The 21,652-nt window shown below is 37.7% G+C and overlaps 1 protein-coding gene and 2 non-coding genes across 3 annotated transcripts in view; all 3 read right to left on the bottom strand.

The window, feature by feature from the left end:
* The window catches only part of Eif3a (eukaryotic translation initiation factor 3 subunit A), a 28,252-nt gene extending 9,775 nt beyond the window's left edge, over nt 1-18,477 (bottom strand). Inside the window, exons 1-16 of the mRNA XM_052713203.1 lie at nt 18,391-18,477; nt 15,190-15,408; nt 14,907-15,043; nt 14,166-14,329; nt 11,793-11,996; nt 10,100-10,304; nt 8,344-8,515; nt 6,948-7,052; nt 6,483-6,581; nt 4,856-4,972; nt 4,464-4,649; nt 3,881-4,228; nt 3,290-3,394; nt 2,860-2,973; nt 2,053-2,175; nt 623-776 (exon numbers count right to left, since the gene is read on the bottom strand). Of these exons, the coding sequence (XP_052569163.1) occupies nt 623-776; nt 2,053-2,175; nt 2,860-2,973; nt 3,290-3,394; nt 3,881-4,228; nt 4,464-4,649; nt 4,856-4,972; nt 6,483-6,581; nt 6,948-7,052; nt 8,344-8,515; nt 10,100-10,304; nt 11,793-11,996; nt 14,166-14,329; nt 14,907-15,043; nt 15,190-15,408; nt 18,391-18,477 (2,539 nt within the window). The remainder of the gene's footprint in view (nt 1-622; nt 777-2,052; nt 2,176-2,859; nt 2,974-3,289; nt 3,395-3,880; nt 4,229-4,463; nt 4,650-4,855; nt 4,973-6,482; nt 6,582-6,947; nt 7,053-8,343; nt 8,516-10,099; nt 10,305-11,792; nt 11,997-14,165; nt 14,330-14,906; nt 15,044-15,189; nt 15,409-18,390) is intronic.
* Nucleotides 5,274-5,405, bottom strand: LOC128095838 (small nucleolar RNA SNORA19). The gene has a single exon (XR_008213436.1). It is a non-coding gene; the product is annotated as a small nucleolar RNA SNORA19 (small nucleolar RNA).
* LOC128095839 (small nucleolar RNA SNORA19) lies at nt 6,714-6,841 on the bottom strand. Its single transcript, XR_008213437.1, has one exon. It is a non-coding gene; the product is annotated as a small nucleolar RNA SNORA19 (small nucleolar RNA).
* Nucleotides 18,478-21,652: the final 3,175 nt, after the last annotated feature.

Below are 21,652 nucleotides of genomic sequence, written 5' to 3'. Positions count from 1 at the left end.
ACAAATCTAGACATACTTGGGAATAAAGAGTATTGATCTAGGAACTGCCTCTATCAGACTGGCCCATGGGCATGTCTGTGGGGATATTTTCTTGAATGCTAATTGCTGTGGGAGGGCCCACTGTGGACAATACCATCATCCCTTGGCAGGGGTACCTTGACTATATAAAAAAGGTAGCTGATAATATCATAGGAGTGAACTAGGAAGCAACTCCCCTCCATGGTCTCTGATTCAGTTTGTCTCCAGGTTCCTACCTTGAGCCCCTTGGCAGAATCTCTCACTTCCCTCAATGTGGAGAATGATATGGAATCCAAATAAATCATCTCTTCATTCCCCAAGCTACTTTTGGTCAGTATTTTATCATAGCAACAGAAACCAAACTAGAAAAAATTCTTACTGTATCTCTTGGATTCCTGGTACAGAACCACATATGTAATAATCATTAATAACACAGGATACTAAAACACCAAGAGGGGAAAAAGTATCAATTTTTAAGTATGTAGATATAAGTTGATAGAGGAAACAGCACTTACACATATAATGCATTGGGTTATCTCTATTGTCAAGAGACCAAATATACAGATTCTTTTGTTTTCTAAATAAGATTATCTAAATGGTTTACCTTTTAGCATCTGTTCTTCTGCCCTCCTCTGCTCCTCCTCTTCCTTTTCTCTGTAGTAAGTTATTTTACGTTCTTCTTTTCGCTGCCTTTTCCGTTCTTCCAGGCGATTATGCCTTTCTTCTGCTAACCGTTCTTCAAACTGTTTCAGTTTTTCCTGTGAATTGAACAGTTATATACCCCAAAGGTCAATTTTGTTCAAAATATAAACCAGGAATATACTTTTACACTTGTAAGCTTACAAGATCTGAAAGTCATAGAAAGTGGCCACCAAATAAATACAAAAGCAGAATCTCTTAATGGGTAAATAAATTTCATCATTGTGCCAAGTTTTTAGAATACTGAGTAAGTAACACACTAATCTACATAGTGACTTACATATACTGAATCTACACACTGGTCTGAGAGCCGAGTACTTTGCCTGGCACATCTGCGGCCATAGGTTCAATTTCCAGTTCTATTCCCTACCTCAAAACAAACAAACAAAAAACTATTTACATTTTACTTATAAGAAAATGACTAAGAACTCTAACACAACAACTTTGATTTAGTTCATTGCTGCAGCTTCTTTTTTTTTTTTTAGACAGGGTCTCTGCATAATCATGGCTACCCTGGAACTCACTATGTAAACCAGGCAGGCCTAAACTCAGAGATCTGCCTGCCTCTGCCTCCCAGGTGCTAGGATTAAAACGTGTACACCACCATGCCCAGTCTTGATCTAGTTCACACCTGAATCAAATAGTAAAAACACAACTTAAAAGCACACATGAACCTGGAGTTGCCTTGTGGTGTTCCTGAAATTCCACTCCTTCAGAGGTTCAGTGTCAAACCACACACAGCAAGACAAACAGGCCCCATCTCAAAAACCCACACTTCTAGCAAATGAGAAAAATCAACTTTAATCTTTGAAGCATTTCTTTTTTTTTTAAATGTCGAATGCTGTTATTGAAGGAGGGAGGAGGTCTTAAATACAGGTTTACAGCACAATGGGAGAACCCCAGGGACGGCAGAAGTTCGCTACAATGTTTTACAATCTTGCATCTAAGCTGTTAACGCCCATTATGCAGGATACACAGACAAGGAACTTCCCTTAAGGATTCAGGAGGTTGAAACCCAGGAGGGAATTAGCATAGGGAGGACAACATCAAGGTCAAGGTCAGCAAGCAAGGCAACAGTTACCCAAAACAGGGACCAGGGACCTACAGGTTCCCCTTTTACTAATAAATGAGCTTCTGACTTAGGTTACGAGGGACGTCAGCATTTCTTGAGATGATTAAAATATCTCCTAACTCTTCCTACTGAAATATTGAATAATTATCCATTACACTTTAACTCAAGACAGATTTTGCCAATGTGTTAAGGGAGAATCCTCAGAAATAAAAAAATAAACCTCAAAGCTCACAAGTTCTTTCCCTTCCGCACAGGAATCTCACCTCATAGACAGACTGCCGGGCAGCTTTGAGCCGCATCACAAATAGATCTCTGTCTTCCAACATTCGTGACATTCGGTTCTTATGTTCCAGAGCCTTTTCTCGTTCTAGCTGCATTGTAGTAATCTGAAAGTACATAACACAAGGGTAATCTCCACAACATTTGTTTTCCAAATTACTCCCAAAAGATTCTAACATTCTTTAAATCTGAGAAGTTGCTCCTTCCCCATTTTATCTTTTGACAACAGCATCCCAATTGATCCCCAAAATAAAAGGCAGGAACAAGAGGTAAATTAGTCCTAAGACATTAATGAGGGAGGTTTTGAGCAAAACTATTTGATTTTACTGGAAGTTAAGGCAGAATGTCAGACTTTCTTCTCAGTCCTATGAAAATACAGAAGAAGCCTCCAGACTGTCCCAAGTATTACTTGATCTGTAGCATTTTCTACTTCTACTTAGTTTAAACCCTTATATTTGCAGAGAATTATCACAAAAATCCCAATTTACCCTATATAAAACAGAAGAACTGACAAAACAAGGCCTATAAATCTCCAGATAATAGATTCTGAGACTGCAGGTGCCAAAGCCGCCCCCCCACCCCGCAGGGATACCCTTTCTCTTATTTACATGCACACAAGGCTGTGACTTAGTTTCATATTAAATCTCTATTGTGAATACTTCTCTTTCCAAACTGCTAGTAAGCAGCTGTTAAAGCACAATTTCTAGCAAAAGAATTTAAAAGCTGTTTCACTAAAGACTTATAACTTAGCTTATAGCACATGATACCACAACAAAATGAAAAATGCTTACTCTTTCTTCTTCTTGTTGTTCCCACAGGTCCATGTCTTTAACCCTTTGTTCCTCATAAGCACTCTTTATCAAAGGAATTTCTTCCAAACGCTTAGCTCTTTCAAAATAGTCAATCTGAATGGTATGAAAACAAAGCAGTTTTACAAAATAACTTTTTTTGTTGTTTGTTTTGCTTTTTAATTCTAGAGACAGGGTTTCTCTATATAGCCCTGGCTGTCCTCAAATTCAGAGATCCACCTGCCTCTGCCTCCCAAGTGCAAGGATTAAGGTGTGTACCACCGCCACAACTGCCCAGTCAAAATAACTCTATTTAACTCATATGAAAAGATTAACAATCCCATTAGGCAGGAGAAACAGTTTGAGGCCAGATTGGAGACCTTTTATATAAAACTAAAAAAAAAAAAAAAAAAAAATCCACCCTCTCATTTACCTTCTTTTCTTGATTCTTCAGGCGTTCCTGAAGTTCCTTCTTTTCTTTCTCCAGTTGTTCAACCTGTTTGGCCATGATAAAATCTGGATCCAGTTCCTCAAGGTCCTGATGGCAACACAAAGACAGAATGGTCATCACAAATATTTTAGTTTATATTTATTTGAGACAGGATTTCTCTCTGTAGTCTGGCTGGCCTTGAACTCAGAGATCTACCTGCCTGTCTCCCCTGAGTGCTGGAATCAAAGACAGTGTCATAACTCCTTTATAAAGATTATTTTTAACTATGGGGGAACGGTATATGTGCACTTAAGTACAGGTGCCTGAATCCAGGCCGAGATAGTATAAGAGGTGGTTGTAAGCCACCTGATGTGGGTACTGGGAACTGAACTTGGGTCCTCTGGAAAAAGCAGTACAGCCATCTCTTCCAGGCCACAAATTAAAGACAAATACAATTTACAGTCACCTGAGGTCACTGCTTTTTAGAATCAAATTCTGCATTTCTTTAAACAGGTATTCAATCAGGAAATATCAAAATTAGCCAAATGGGAGCTCAAGAGTAAAGAAGCTCCTGGTGGCTGATGTGCTACATACTTCAATGTCGATGTCTTTGAATGCTTTGGCACCCAGTTCTGTCTTCTTGATCTGCTCTAACCGCTCCCGAACAGTTTTCTTTTTGATTTGCTCATGTTCCTGAAGGATTCGTTCCTTCTCTCGCTCCTTTGCCTCCTGGCGCAGCCTCTCTTCTTCAGCCTTCCGTACTTTCTGGAGTTCCGCTTCCCTCTGCTCCAGTTCTTCTTTCTCACGCTGGATATTCAGACTCTCAAGACGCTCTTTCCTTTCCTCAATGGTCTGTCGACGAGCCAGAATCCGCTGATGCTCTTTTCGTGAATTTTTAAGATACGCAGTAACTGCCAATTGATGCTGTTCTTCTTTCTCTTGCTTTAAAACAAATCCATTTTAAAAGATTACAAATATACTCTAGTACTAGACAGCAGTAGTAAAAATATTACCCACTGAAAAGCAGTTCAAAGACTTTGTCTTGACAAAAGCATCTCAACTACCAGTGAACAGGAAATCATAGTCTCTTCCACAGATTTCATCTCAAACCATATTTTGAAAGATACACAAGTCCCTCAAAACTTTTGTAGCTCAAATTCCCCCTCAAGACACATACCAGAATGTGAGCAGGCTTGATTACTTCAAGTGCTTTTGCAAGCACTGAGGACATGGCTGTGAGTTGATTTCTTATTTGTTCTGATGGCATGCTTTGCAGGTGAGGACCAATTGGGGCATCTTCTCGAGTTGCATAATTCAAGTCTGACCCAAAACTCAGAGTCCGAGAAGTGTGGTCAATACGAACCTTTGAAAATTAAATTATCAGTAACCAAGACTATATTTACAACTGCATTTGAGAAGGAAATAATCCAAAGTTAAAAGTAATGAGAATTTGCTCAAGAGTTTTTAAAAGGTTACCATTGTACCAAAAGCAGAGAAACTAAAGATTTGTGTCTTTCTAGTTGACAAAGACCTTCTAACCTGCCATCAGTGCCCCCTTATAGCACATACCTGCAGGTCACAGTGCCTAGCTGCGTCTACTATGGCCCGTTCCAGTTGGAAAGCATCAACAAAAGGAACCAGAGAAGTCAAACGAGAAAACTCAATGCTCTGATAAATCTGTGCCACCTGCACAAAAAAACACAGGGTTAATAACAGCTACTATTTAGTCACACTTTTTACGTGCAATTTCTTGGCAGCTAGAGGAAGCAGAAATTATGCCCATTGTCCAGAAAGGGAAAAAAACCTGAAGTTCATACAATTCGGCATAGCAGGAGACTATCAGAACTGGAGTTTCAATCATATGCTATGATCATATTATACATAACCATCTTCTGAATTCCTAGTTTCATAAATAAAAAACCTAAATGGCCACATAGTTGTAGATAAAGGCCTGCTACTTACCTAATATAAATACTTCCAATTTTTTTTTTGTCTGAAGGAGACTGGCAGCATAACTATATACAGTTACTCTGCTAATTAACCTTCAAGTATTTGTATAGCACATAAGAAATAACACTGCTCACATATTCAAAAGAAAGCAGGTCAATGAAATGTGCAAACACATCATAATACTCCCTTACCAAATGAAAATAAAGTACAAAGCACTTATACCACTAATAAACTGCAACACTCAACCATAGTCATGACACTGAACTAACAAGACAAAAAGACACTAACGGCCAGTGTAAGCAAGAAGAAAGACTACCTAGTCATTACTGGTAAAATGCTCTATTAATATACTCTCAGGATCTGCTAAAGCTTTAATTATATAAACTATGTGACTAATTCTATGTGCGACAGGAGTTTCAATCATATGCAAAGGTATATGCATGTTAAGTGTTTGATGCTATAACAATTTCTAATGGGAAAACCCTAATGGAGCTCCAATGGTACTGAAATTGGTGTGTTTGTTACTATATCTAAATGGAACTTTCAGACTATGAAAAAATCGTGTAGGTAGATTTTTAAAGGAAAAGGGTAGCCCTATATTAGCAAGGAAAACTCAGGGCCAGGCATAATGATTTATGCCTTTAATCTCTGCACTTGGAAGGCAGAAGCAGGCCAATCTCTGTGAGTTCAAGGCCAGCCTGGTCTACATAGTGAGTTCCAGGATATCAGGAGCAAACAGTGAGACTCTATGGGGGTGGGGTGGAAGAGGTCAACAACAATCCAAAATCTAAGGAAAACTCATAGTATTTGACGAAGAAAGAAGTAGGAGAGGAAGAACAGTTGTTAGGTCATTGATTCTGTTTCAAAATTACAAATATAGAAATGTGAGCAGTAGAAATTGGGATGGCTTTCACTTAAGTAATTCTAAATTTTTTTCAGTTTTGTCATCAAAATAAAGAGTAAAGGGGCTATGGAGGGGAGGGAAGATTCCCAGAGTCAGCCAGTCTAGTTATCTGTGAGCTTCAGGTTCAGTGACAATCTCAAAATACAAGATAGAGAGTAGCAGATAACAGAGGAAAGACAGCTGATGTCCACCTCTGATCTCTACATACTTGTGTGCATAAACAAAGCAAGTGTGTGCATATATATATTACATGCATCATACACACACAAATATTTGCAATAGTGATACAGAGTCAACAGTAGAAATCTCAATTTCTCCATAAGGCATTTGCTTGCATTTTACCTGTTGCAGAAGGCGGAGTATGGTATTGTTCTGTAGTTGTGGTACATATTGTTGCAATTCTGGTTCCTTTTCAGGTTGTTCCCTAACCCAATTTAATACCTATAAAATCAATTAAATTGAGAAAAAAATATATAGTTTATTGTAGCAGACACAGTTTGCACTTTCAACTTCTTTATATACAAAACAGCATATAATATAAAGATATGAATTTCATCCAATGACACTAACAATACTTGTCTGAAGGTGACTGACAGCAGTGGCAGAAGTAGTCCTGCTGCTAATTTACCTCCCAAAAGTTTGTTTAGCACATCAGAAATACCTTTTCTCTTGATGTGAAGAAAAGACAGTAAAATGTGCACTTCTCAACACATAGGGGAACACTTCTTTTTTAGACAAATATAATGCTCAACTGCAGCAATGCCAACCATGTGGTAAAGACCAAAAACCGCCCATGCCAAGTCTTACCTTTGTGACTCTCTCACAGAGTTTTAGCGGGTTGAATTCTACCTCCAGCCAGTTGTAAAGGTCTTTAACTTCCGGGACAACATATTGTAACACATTGAATCTGACCTATAGTATAAAAGGCAAAAAGTTTTAACTGCTAAAGAAAAATTTCCAGCAGAGATTCTGGACTACAAACTAAAACTAGAAAATCATCTGATCTCAGTTCCCTATAAATTTACCAAATACAATCCAAACCATTACTATAATTACCCCATATTGTTTCTACCCATAATTAACAACCAAAAAAAAAAAACTTGAAAAGAGAGTAAAAACCAAAAAAAAAAAAAGAGAGAAAAGAGAATCAACTAAAGGGTAACACAATATTTACAAAGACAACTACAATGAACACCACAAATTACATATCCAAAACCACAAAATAATCGAGCTTCCATTTTTTTTGGGGGGGGGGGGGATTAGTTTTGAGACAGCGTTTCTTTGTGTACCCATGGCTATCCTGGAACTCGCTCTGTAGACCAGGCTGGCCTCAAACTCAGGGATCTGTCTGTTTCTGCCTCCCAAGTGCTGGGTTTAAAGGAGTGTGCCACCACAGTCTGGCAACAAATTATTCTTTTTTTTTTTAAAGATTTATTTATTTATTATGTGTACAGTGTTCTGCCTGCATGCCAGAAGAGGGCACTAGATCCCATTACAGATGGTTGTGAGCCACCATGTGGTTGCTGGGAATTGAACTCAGGACCTCTGGAAGAACAGCCAGTGCTCTTAACCTCTGAGCCATCTCTCCAGCCCCAACAAATTATTCTTATACAAAGTATCACAAAAATTACCAGGGTAGCTCTATTCTCCTCGAGGCCAAATTTGGAAAACTCTGTCCATTAACAAAACGGTATCAATTTAAGAGCTCTGGTCACCTGTATCAAGTTCCACATACATACTCAGCCAATCATATTTAGATAATATTCAAGAAAAAAAATTACATCTGTCCTAAATGCTTTTTTAATCACCCAAACATGGCATAACTATTGTACAACATGGCATAAATAAGTATTCTAGGAGATTATATTTCAACCTTACATGGGGTTATACATTAGATTATATGCAAATACAACCACTACCCTATTTCAGACTACCAGTGGGTTTTGATGTCCACTGGGATCTGAAACAGTATCATGCAGACACTTTCAGGTATAATTGAAAGCTACCTAACTCATCACATACCCTGAACCACTGCTTTAATGAGTCTCCTCAAACGAACAAGATATCCATTTCATCAGTGGTTGGTTCCTTGCCCACATATCAGAAGCCTGACAATGATCTGAATTCCCAGTATTTAGTCATGAATTAAAACTTACCACAAAGTTTTCTCTCCAAAGCAATAAATGCTCAGACTTATACTAACCATATCATTAATAAGGCCGATTCGTGTGGGTGGGGCTTGAAGACCTAGCAGTGTTGCAAGGCGTCGCTGCTTCTCAACTATAATACCATCCATATCCAAAAGTCGAGCAATGTCAGTTCGCTCAGGAGTAATAGGTATGGAAAGAGTCGCCAAAAGGACTCTAGTGGACATTCTGTGGTGAACAAAGTTTTATTTGTTAATATTATAAATGTTTCTCTTTAATTATCTATTGTATGACATCAACAAAATACATGTAGCACACCATGGACAGCTACTTTCATACTAATTATTCCAGCATACCACAGTATTAGAAAACTGAACCTTGAGGAAATGAATCCTTGTAAACTCAATCTCATCAACACACTGAATGTGGCCCAACAGCAGTAAAGACAAATTTCCTTACCAAAATAATTAAAGGTAGCTTCAGAAACTAAGGAAATGGACTTTAAGTAAACACAATTATGACACAGAATGGAAGGGGAGAGAGAACCTAACTTTTTACTTTCCTGAAACACAAGTCTGCACTTTAAAATGCTAAGTAGCATAGGTGCCCAGGAGTTTTCATAACATACACAGGAGTAAATGACCTGCCGCTGCTAACCAATATTACAGCATTCATGGGAAGAACAGCATTAACTCCCTTAAGGAAAACCATTTGGTTGATTTCATATTCTTCTACAAAACTAAGAAAAACAGATACACATTTAAAAAGCCAGTTTACTAATACAAGGGCAAAAAAGGTGACATGTGAATTGCCTATTTTGTGTAAGACAATAGGTTCTATTCCTAGCTTGACGAGAGAGAGAGAGAGAGAGAGAGAGAGAGAGAGAGAGAGAGAGAGAGAGAAAGAAAGAAAGAAAGAAAGAAAGAGAAAAGAAAAAAACTGAAAAGAAATTAAGCTATATGTGATAGGGTTTGTTGTAGATTTTCCTTGATGGAAGAGGTCTTGCTATGTAGTTGAAGCTAGCCTAGTTTTGAACTTTTGCACACACCTTTTTATTTTTGAAATATGTTTTCAGGCCTATCTCCCAAATACTCTCCATTTTATGACTCACATGCCCATATTTTTTACCATACTACAAAAGAAATGGAAATTTTTATCTTTTCCCAGGCTAGTGACATAACGTGTAGTATTTTTGAAAAAGCAGCAGCAATCAATGATCCACAGCTCCTAGCCAGCCATGCAATCCTAAGAGTAAACAGACCCTCTTCCTCCCTAGTACACTACACTGTTAATAGTAGGTCAGTGTAATATATCCTTATTTAACACATTTTCTTTCAACTTAACAGTAGATTTACCAGGATATAACCTAACACAAATCAAGTGCTTTAACTAGTTACTGTTTTATAACCAAGAAAGAAGAAAAGAATTTGATGGAATTACCTAATTATCCAACTTGCTCTAAGAAGATGATCTACCAATACATGGATAGAAGGTTCATATGTTAGCATTACCTCTATGAATACACAACTTTCTCAATTGGGTTTCCGGTGGCATTTTTTTCTGGGGTCAGGAAAGGTAGAAGATGGCTCAGGAATACTCTCCAAGGAGAGCAATGTCTCAGAGACACTTGGTGGTCACAATTAGAGATTGCCCCTGATCCCTAAGGGATAGCTGCTAAACACTCTACCAAGCACTAGCAATACACCACAACAGTATTAGCCAATCTAAAATGTCCAGAAGCTAAGATTCCATGGTTTAGACCACACTACCACTTAGAAGTTTAACTTTACCATCTAACTATAACATTCTTACCTTTGCATCTCATCTTGTGTAAGATTCTTTCTCATTTCTCTAGACAGATGATAAAGACGATGAAGTGTAGATGCATGAAACAGAGCATTTCCAGATTTCCAAAACACTGTTGAGACTTTGTTATAGTAATTTGCCATCAACTGAGGTTTAGGTGGTTTTTTAGACAAGGAAAATAGCCCATGAATATCTTCCACAGCTTTGAAGGCTTCCTAAAAATGTACAAATTAATCACTTCATTAAAAACAATCAAATGACAAATCATTTTTATGAAATTAAAACATTATAAATAAAAATCGAAAATAAAATGCCTAACATGGTTTTTATTTCTGTCTGCTAAATCTGAGAAATAGTTATAATTACAAAAATGCTCTTTGAAATATTGTTGTTTTTTAACACAGAGCTTCTCTCTCTCTGTGCAGCTTTGGCTATCCTAGAACATTTTTCCTAATATAATCATATTTGCTTATCCTCTACAAGTAGTAGTTTAACATAGGTGTCCCTATAAAAAAGGAAAAATACTATGTGCAAGGGAAGAAAATTAAATCCCATTTATACTTTTAACTTTTAGTTAAAACACATTTCAACTAAAAACTACCTATTTTTCAGTTAATCCCCTATAATTTCAACTGGCTTTTTTATGTTAAATAAATTTAAAAGCCCTCAAGTTATAAAGCCCCAAAATGATGTGAATATATCCTACATAGGAGGGAAAGGGCCAGGAAGCTTTTCATCATCATCACTGCTATCTCTAAAATGTTGTATACACCACGCATGGTACTAAAGCAGCACTTCTCCAAACAAAGGAAAGGGTAAGTGTGTCATTTTTAACTTCTAATCATCAACAAATGCTCATAAAGTACAATAAAGTTACAATGTATTATCAGATTAAAACAAAATTATGAGGAAACTACTATTTAATAGTCTTTGTAGAAACTAGAGATGTAATCAGTGGTGTAGCCTACCATTTGAAAGGCTATGGGTTTAACCACCAGCACCAGTGGTTATGGTGGCACTGAATCTGAGATAAGTGCATTCGCAAGTGGTGTTGGAGATTTAACTCATTCAAGTGCTGGCCTACCAAGTCAAGACAAGGCTGTGGGTTCAGTACCTAGTCCAGAAGAGCATGCACATACACAAACAGGTACTAATTCCTGGCACCAAAACCAAATAATATGAGGGAAGGAAACAGCAACAGCAGCAACAACAAAAACATCTCCGTCTTTTAATATTTTTCTCCATAGTTCTTTTATCAATCAGATTACCCAACTCAGAATGGTACCAATCACAGAACCACATTTTGTGCAGCAGTCATGATGTAGAGTTTTTTATTTTTGTTTTTGCATAGAAGATGACATGATTTGGCCCAGATTTTGCAAGCGATTAAAAACTTAATTATGGCCGGGCGGGGTGGTGGCGCACGCCTATAATCCCAGCACTCGGGAGGCAGAGCCAGGCGGATCTCTGTGAGTTCGAGGCCAGTCTGGGCTACCAAGTGAGTTCCAGGAAAGGCGCAAAGCTACACAGAGAAACCCTGTCTCGAAAAAACAAAAACAAAAACTTAATTATGAACTTCCTGTCTAGAACTCTTCCTGCTGTCAGACAACCTTAAATTCTCACATTACCTACTGAAATTAACCAATAATACAATACTAAAGGTAGAGAGAGAGAAAATGGTACAAAGCTAATAGTTAACTTGCCTGCCATAGTTCCATGCTGATAGCACTGTCCAACTGAACAAGTCTGGTTTCCAAATGCATGGACTGGCTCTCTGGATTGTTAAGATTGATTGCTGTGCTTTGGTTATGGTGGCGCTGAATCTGAGATAAGTGCATTCGCAAGTTGTCACAGAGCTTGCGGAACTCAGCCTTTCGAGTATACTGGAGGCAGAATTTGAAAGCTGTAAGCATAATTGTCAAACAAGAATTAGATATTTTCTGCCAACTTAAATATCTGAGTAAGTTTTATATGCCACATATTAAGATCAACTTTAACAAGATTCACTAAGCTCACCATTACTCTATGTAACAGTCAGTCTTAACTCCCTCCATGAAACTATGCCACCATTCTAAATCCTGAGCAAATAAAAGACATGGTCATAAGTCCTGGCCCAAAATATGGTTCTAGAAATTTACAAATAGGGAATGAATAGAATTTAAATTAAAGAAAAGACTGGGAGCTATAGAGATATGGCTCAATATCTGGCTACTCCAGAACTCAAGTTAGATTCTCTAAACCCACATGGCAGCTCAGGGTCATCTGTAATTCCAGTTCTAGGGAATCTTGTGCCCTCTTCTGGCCTTTGTAGGCACCAGGCATGCACATGGCATACAGACATACATACATACATACATACATACATACAGTCAAAACACCCATACACAAAAAATAATAAATTAATTCAAAGTAAGAGTCACCTTCAAAGACCTAAAAGAACAAAAATTGCTAAGTTGAAATACAATGAACTTACATATCTAATATACATAAAATGCAACATGCTTTTGTACTAATGAAAACTATGTAATGAGGATTTACCTAATTTCAAATACAGAAACAGGAGAACATATGAACTACTTGCTCAATCATTAAAATACACATCTATGTAATATCAGAATACTTTTGTAGACATCTTTGCTCTTACAAACTCTATTTTGCTGAGTGATGGTGGCACATGTCTTTGAGCCCAGCACTCAAAAGGCAAAGGCAGGCAAGATTTCTGAGTTCAAGGCCAGCCTGGTCTACTGAGCAAGTTCTAGAACAATCAGGTTACACAGAGAAACCCAGTCTCAAAATAATAAATAAACAAATAGTATTTCTATTTCAACAGACCTAAAACAAGTAATATGATTTAACCTCAACTCAGTATTTTTTACCAAATCAGCAAAAAGCCCAAGTTTGCTTGTGAGACATGAATATTTACATATGCTATACATGCAAATAAACACAGGTTCGAATATTCCTACTGAAACAGTCACAGTTGAAAGTTACCAACACATAAAGAATTTCTGAGCCAGGTGTGGTAGATGGGTGCCTGTAATCCTTAGAACCTAGACCGACCTAGCCTGGACTAAACTGAAAACAAGACAGACAGACACAGAAATAAACTAAGGAGGTAATCATCCCTTAAGACTGGAAATGTAAACTTTTAAGTATAAAAATTGGGGGGATGTCAAGTAGTCCTTCAGTTACAAGGCTACATGCACTGCAGCAAAAAAAAATGCTGTCAGTCTAGTCCTTTTAGAGTGTGTGCTCAGAGATAACCAAGTACATACAAAATGATCTGTGACATCAATACTAAGCAATAATGCTTAAGAATGAGAAACATGGGGGGCTGGAGAGATAGCTCAGTGGTTAAGAGCAGTGACTGCTCTTCCAGAGGTCCTGAGTTTAATTTCCCAGCAACCACATGGTGGCTCACAACCATCTGTAATGACATCTGGTGCCCTCTTCTGGCCTGCAGTCATACATGCTGTATACATAATAAATAAATAAATCTTAAAAAAAAAAAAAAGAGAAACATGGTGGGCATAGTGGTATGTGCTTTTAATGCCAGAATTCAAGAAGCAGGAGCAGGCAGACTTGAGTTCAAGGCCACCCTCGTCTACAAAATGAATTCCAGGATAGCCAAGACTACAGAGAAACTGTCCCAAGGGGGAAAAAAAGCAAAAAAAAAAAAACCTCGTGTATAGGGCTAGCTAAGTAGAAAGTAGGGGTAAGAGATTTCTTTTGGCGGGGGGAGATAGGGCCAACACAGAGAAGTCAGGGAGTTGGCAGTAGGAGGAGGGTGATGATCAAGAATGAAGTATAACATATGAAAATATACCATAACAAAGCCTATTACTCTGTGTGCTTAACTTTAAAAAAGCAGGAAAGGCTTCAAAAGTCAGTAGAACAATCTGTATGGAAATATATTAACCTGTAAGGTAAAGCTTTTTTTAGCTATTTATGTAATAAAGGTCAATCTCATTTCACTAAGGATAAAACTAGTTCTGTTTTTAAAAACTATAGAGAATAGGAAGTTAATCTACAAAAACTATTCTAAAATTAACATTTCACAATGTCATTTTACCTTGCTGGGCGATATCATGGTAAAGGCGCTCTACTCTAGAATTGTTTCGCAGAAGGTCCAAACACTGCCTGTATGATTCCCACAGGAACTTGACCCAGGGAGTCAGTAGCAATCTGTCAGTACGATCCTGAGTGTCTTCCCCACTTACTGCACTTAAGAGAACACTACAAAGAAAAACGCATTGAAAACTATTTCAGATTCTTATTTTATTGTGACCTGAAAGGCCAAACCAACAATGACAAATACAGAAATGCTTCCCACAACCTCATATATACATTGTCAAGCTGTACCTTACCATCTGTATCTGAATTCTCAGTCCGTATTACAACTGTTTAAATTTTAGTGCATGTTCTATCCTAAGGTGTAAATTTTAAATATTGCTTACATGGCTGAAGTATACATTTTAAACTTCAAAGATAAGCAGTTTTTTTCTGATAACCACCTACCTTCAAGTGGTGGTGGTGGGGGGGGGGGGGGGAGTGATAGTGGCCCATGTAAAGAAAAACACTGTGCTGGATGGTGGTGGCGAACACCTTTAATCCCAGCACTTGGGAGGCAGAGGCAGTCAAATCTCTTTGAGTTTGAGGCCAGCCTGGTCTACAGAGTACATTTGCATTCCTCCTCTACACAGAAAAAAACCCTGTCTCGAAATACCAAAAAATAAAATTTTTTTTTTTTTAAAAAAAAGGAAAACATTTTTCCAACTATCAAAATATTTACTAAGGGATTAAGTTCACATACCTCTCAGGAGTCTGAATATTATCCAGATCTTCTATATCCAACACCATTTGTTGGGACTCTTCTTTAGCAGCTTCTGTTTTTTCCTCTGCTAATTTCAAGTATGCCCTAACAACATCTTCTAAAGATTTAATGTTTACCTACAGGAAGAAAAATGAATTTATTTTTCTCCAATGAACTAAAAGAATATTTAAAAAGCAAATCAAGATATAAATTTTAATTCGAAAGGCAAATTCCTCTAAAAGTTACTAAAAGCACTTTAAAAACACAAAAACGAGTTCAGTACCTGCTGACAAATGTTCTTATATTGATATAAACCTTCCTTAGCCAAATGGCTCTTACGAAGATCCACACACAGTTCCAAGTATTTCAACATAATTGGCTCGTGTATCTTTTGCCATGTTCGGTGTTTCTTACTTTTCATAACATCATAAAGAACATCCAGGGCAGGTTGCTTTTTGCCAACCTCAAGAAATTCTGGAAAAAAATTGAAAATTAAAATTAGCTATACATACTATATAAAAATCCAAATGACAGAACAAGGAAATGACTCAATAGGTAAAGGCCTTTGCTGCCAACCCTGACCCTCTTTGAGTTTTATCTTCAGAACCTAGATAGGAGAACCCACTCTTGAAAATTGTTCTCTGGGGGCTGGAGAGATGGCTCAGAAGTTAAGAGCACTGCTTGTTCTTCCAAAGGTCCTGAGTTCAATTCCCAGCAACCATCTGTAATGAGATCTGGTGCCCTCTTCTGGCTTGCAGGGACACATGCATGCAGAACACTGTATACATAAAATAAATAAATAAATCTTTAAAAAAAGAAAAAGAAAATTGTTCTCTGACCTCCACATGCACACCAAACAATGTGCAGGTCCCCTTAGCTTGAACAAATAAATAAATGTAAAAGAAAAACTTTTTAAAATCTAAATCTTGCCTCTTTACTGATTTAATTTTCTAACTCATTCCCAACTTTTTTTTTAACATGTTTGGCTTCTAATAGCAATCTCATAATCATCCAACACAGACACACACACAGACACAGACACACACCCTTTTCTTTTGAAGGAAAGGGTCGAGACAGGGTCTCTCTATGTAGCCCATCTCAAAAAATAAACCTTAAAAAAAGAAAAATGAGCTGCTGGACTTAGTGGCACACGCCTTCAATCCCAGAACTCAAAAGGTCTCTGATCTGATTCCAGCACAGCCAGGGCTACAGAGAAACCTTGTCTCAAAAAACAAACAACAAAAAAAAAAAACAAAAACAAAAAAACTCTAAAAGAAACTTCTAAAACAATTATCAAGAGAAACACCAATTAGGATTCAATGGTCTAAATATATGTGTCCTCCCCAAACTTCAGATTGATACGTACTCACTAACGGAATGCTTTATTAAGAGTTGAGTCTTTAAAGAGGTGACTGGATCAAAGGGTTCCACCCTCTAAATGCAACATGTAGCTTTTATAGATAGCTTCCTTTTTGTTCTCTTTAATCAGACAAGGGACACATTAATCTCCCCCTGAGAGATACTGAACCTGCTAGCTTATTTATCATGAACTTTTCAGCCACCAGAAATAAGAGAAATAAATTCTTGGTATTGATTGGTAAAGTACCCAGAATGTGTTATGTCATTACAACAGCACCAATAGATTAAAATAAAGGACATTCTACAAAACATAGGCGTACTTCTCAAATCTGTGATTTAAAAAAAAAAAAAGAAAGAAAAAGAAAAAACCAGAAAAGTCTGAGACACTGACAACCAAGACATGACAACTAAATGTATGTGGATAGGATCCCAGGGCAAAAGGACAATAGTCAAAGTAGGATAACTGGAACACAGTAAAAACTTCACTTAATAATTCAATTGCTAGGCAGGGGTGCTGGTGCATGCCTTTGATTCCAGCACCTGGAAGGCAGAGGCAGGCAGATCTGTGAGTTGGAGGCTGGCCTGGTCTACTTAGTGAGTTCCAGAGCTACAAAGTAAGATCTTACATCTAAAACAAAACAAAAATAATTTCAGTTATTGGCTCATTAGTTATTAGTGGTATACCATATTGTTTTAAGATGTTCATTAATGAGGACAACTGGGTACGGTGAAAAATCTGTATTATCTTTGAATGATTCTGTGAAACTGAGAACTGTTTTATAAATGTAAATTAAGGTTAGTTTTAAAAATACAGACTATAGAGCAAAGTAACTTGACTTTGAGCTTGAAGGCATTGTGTGTAGTAACATTTCCAAATCTAGTTGCTATCTTAAATTTTATGTATGCAGCACCTTTAAAAATTCAGTCAACAGCCGGGCGGTGGTGGCGCACGCCTTTAATCCCAGCACTCGGGAGGCAGAGCCAGGCGGATCTCTGTAAGTTCGAGGCCAGCCTGGTCTCCAAAGCGAGTACCAGGAAAGGCGCAAAGCTACACAGAGAAACCCTGTCTCGAAAAACCAAAAAAAAAAAAAAAAAAAAAAAACAAAAAAAAACAAAAATTCAGTCAACAGAAGTGGCTCTAGATTAAAAAATGTGTATTTTTTGTCCTTCCCCCTCCCCGCTTCACACAAATAGTAGAAAATATTTAATCTAGTCAACTGGTTAAATTCATTTTTAAATTTAGTAATTTTATTTATTTATTTATTTGTTTGTTTGTTTGTTTGTTTGTTTTTGGTTTTTCGAGACAGGGTTTCTCTGTGTAGCTTTGCGCCTTTCCTGGGACTCACTTGGTAGCCCAGGCTGGCCTCGAACTCACAGAGATCCGCCTGGCTCTGCCTCCCGAGTGCTGGGATTATAGGCGTGCGCCACCACCGCCCGGCTAAATTTAGTAATTTTAAACCAGCAGTGGTGGTTTATACCAGTGATCCCAGCACTTGGGAGGCTGCTGCAAAAAACCAAAAAGATAAAATCAGAAAATGCTGAATTTCACACACAAACACAAAAAGCTTCCACTTGCACATTTAAAACATAATTTGAAGGAGTTAAAATACTGTTTATAGTACATCTCCATTTTTTTAAAAAAGTGTTTATTTTCCTCCTAAAGAATAGTCTTGGGGCCAGGGGTGGTGGCCCATACTTTAATCCCAGCAGGGAGGCTGAGGCAGGTGGACTTCTCTGAGTTTGAGGCCAGCCTGGTCTACACAGTAAAACCCTGTCTCCACCACCCCCTAAAGAAACAAAAATTAATCTTGAGCAAACAATTTTTTTTTCTGAATTTGGGATGTTCTGCCTTAAAGTAAGATTGTTAAAAGCCCTGGGTTCAATTCTCAGTACCAGTTTTTTTTTTTCCCCCCAATGGACAGCACTGACAATGGAGAGGAGGTGGTCAGTGCTTTAGAACACTTGTTGCTCTTTCAGAGCACCCAAGTATCTGTAACTCCAGTTCCGGGGAATCAGATAGTCTGTTAGTCTGTCTTCTGAACTCCATGGACAGACACCAGACACATAGGTGCACACTAACTAATGCACTCAGAAGGCCATAAAAGCTCCTTATTTGGGAGCTTACTAGAGCTACAGGTTTAATGACTAAGGTTTCAGGAATGGTGCTTCCCAGTTCTTCCAGTGAAACAATACTGCTCCAGCTCTCCAACATACTAAGTTTTAGACCTGGACATATCACAACATTATCAAAAATTAAGCATCTTTACAAAATATTCTGAGTGCTCTTATTTATCAGCAATTTTTCCCTCCAGTGTTGGAGCCCAAATCTAGGGTCTCACCTCTGGTATGCCAGGCAAAAGACGCAACCCTAGCCCCACCCCTTACAGTATCAAACAGTATTCACATACAAACAAATATAAACTCAACATTATGTGGGAAAGACCATCTTCATTTCAGCCACACTGCTACCCCAAAATCTTATCAAATGAAACAAGGAAGTACAGCTAGATACTATATTGGAACCAGAAAGTCTGTTTTAAGTATTAGCCTCTTCCTGAAGTGTACCTAAGGTTGTTTTTCCATGTTTCTTTAGGTGTTTTTCAAAGCAATTTAACCAAAAGTCCCTATCAGCAAAAAACAAAACCAAAAAAAAAACTTATTAGTAAATGAATTTAGCCATAACAGCAGGACTGGAGAAATGGCGTAGCTGTTTACAACACTGGTTACTCTTCAAGGACCTCCGTTCTATTCCCAGCACCTCTCACATTATCTATAACTTCAGTTCCAGGGCGATCCAACACTTCCTGAAACCCTCTTCTGACTTCCAATAGGGCACTACTTACAAGCAAAACACACATACATACGAAATAAAAAGAAAATTGTAAAAGCAACACTACAATGACATATTATACCCATATACCCAACCCTCAATTTCACACTAAGTATTTAAATTTTCAAACTATTATTTAATGTTTACAATATAAAATACAAATCAAGTTAAAGTTAAGGACTGAACCCATAATAATATAAAATACAAAACACTGGAAATGTAAGAATAATCCACTTTCCCGATGTATTTTTTTAATGGAACTGAGGTTTACTTTTTAAAGATAAATATAAAACCCCACTAAAGATAAATATAAATATAATATAAATATATAAAACCCACTAAATATAAATATAAAAATAAAACCCCACTAAATATAAATATAAAAATAAAACCCCACTAAAATATAAAACCCCAGCACTCAGTAGGTGGATTCGGGGAACAGCCAGGTCTACATAAGAGACCCTGGCTCAAAACACACAAAATTATGGGATAGACACCCTCACTGCCCCCCCCACAATAAGAAATAAGAAAAATAAGGGGGGGGGCACAGGAATGTTTTTAAACAAAAAACTGAAATTGGAACAAACGCTTCACGATGATCCATGGTTGAGTTGTCCTTACTCTAACTTATAAACATGGAGATTTAGTTCCTTGAAATTACCTAGTTAATGGGATAGGAAGGCTTTTGAGGCTAGAAGGAATTATTTCAACATTTAAATAATTCCAAGATTAAGAATCTAAAAAGTGAAATCCAGACTTATATGTACTACTAGAATAAGTGTAGAATTACTAGCATTCTACGCCTATCTTTAGGACATGATTGAAACTGTGTCTACCAATAAAGAAAAGGTTCATATCAATCCTTCATTTTTCCCTAATCCGTGCAAGTATCTAAGCTATAATGTTACTAGTCAGTTGTGGGGTTTCAATAACAACTTTATCTCTTAAGGCAGGAGTTGTAGGGTGTGAGTGTAAAGTGAAAGGCTTTGACATTTTCCCCTCAAAATTACCACTTAAGGTGACTTGAAGGGCTATTTTATTTAATTTTATTAAAATAATTCAGTAGACTAGGTCTAAATATCCATGGGGTTACAGATGCTACAGATAAAACATGTAGGTAAGCAAGATTTCTGAGATGTGAAAAGTCCTTTTATCATTCTACTTAACGTTCTATAAACGGTGTTATGTGTGAAAGACAATCTGCTCATGTCAAGTCCCTTGGAAGCTAAGGGACTACTTCAGACACTGTAAGGGGCTGCAGCAAGAAGTCAAATACAGCAGATCCACATTACCCACACAGTACTTTACTGATACTGTCCTCAACTTGCTCATCATTAATCAAGTCTACTTCAACTGAGAAACAGTAAAAAGAAACTTAGAACACATTATGTAACCTTCCTGCTTTAAAAGTTATTGAACTAGTAAGTTCACATGAAAATTCCAAACAGGAGAAAAACAAGGTCAGCATATTACTATGGATGTATGTAGGCCAAAGACTGTAGTGCTTAAAGTAGACTACTATGGGAAGAAATGCCCACTGGTGAATGTTACAAATAAAATACAACAGCTATACCTAGTAAGTCCACACAAATTCCATTTCCTACAGTACAATGTAATTCTAAGTTTCAAAACATCCAAAGTCCTAACTTAGCTACAGTTCTGATTTCAATAATAAATTAAGTGTTAGTAGCATTGGGTTAGTTATCAGCAACTTGCAGTTTTTGTAAGTTCTACTACAATTCAAAGGTGCAATTCCCTAACCACAAAAAAATACATTTCACAAGTATGTAACCAAAACATTATTGTTCCTGACAGATTATCAGCAATATTCCTTTATAGTACTGACTCAAATGGCCTTTTCACAAAATGAGATCTCCACTTTTAACAACCTTGCCAAACATAAATCCTCAACATACATGGTTTATCTGTTTGGACTAGGGGAGTTAAAAGGGGGGACAGCTACAGAATTAGGATTTTTTAAGGCAGTTCTTAAAGATGAGAGATGTGCACACGACTTTTCCACCACACAATGCCAAACTGAAGCGATCAGAACAAGTCTTTCCTGCAAGCCCAGGGTTAAGCACACATATGGAAATAGAAATAGCAGTCGATGGCGCTTCGGAAAGAAGAAAAAAAAAACATAAAAACAAACAAACAAAAAACGTGATCTGGATATCAAGGGACCTTGGTTTTAGTTTCCTGACACTCCCAAGTGACCTTGGGGAAACAATTTTTCTAGAGGCTTGTCTGGGGAGAACCATTTTTAAATCCCTAAAGAATATTAACTTTTCGTGATTCAGAATAGGCTTTCGAACTGACCCTAATCAATCAGGGGGGGTGGGGGAGCCACAGGAAACAAGTTAATGGATCAGAGGCCTGAAGTGCAAACTAGCGACTCTGTAAGGGAAGTGAACCATGACCCAGCAGGCCTCTGCGTGGGACCTGGGGCCAGACGTGCCCGAGAGGTGGGGTGGAGATACACTAGTCAGGTTCTCGGCCCGGCGGGAGGTGGAGCCGAGGTTCTTGCGTGCATTGTCCCCGGGAGGGAGCCATGTTT

This window comes from Peromyscus californicus, unplaced genomic scaffold (assembly GCF_007827085.1).
Source record: "Peromyscus californicus insignis strain IS unplaced genomic scaffold, ASM782708v3 Scaffold_4__1_contigs__length_199733344, whole genome shotgun sequence".
Taxonomy (NCBI): domain Eukaryota; kingdom Metazoa; phylum Chordata; class Mammalia; order Rodentia; family Cricetidae; genus Peromyscus; species Peromyscus californicus.
This window is presented reverse-complemented; position numbering and strand designations above follow the sequence as displayed.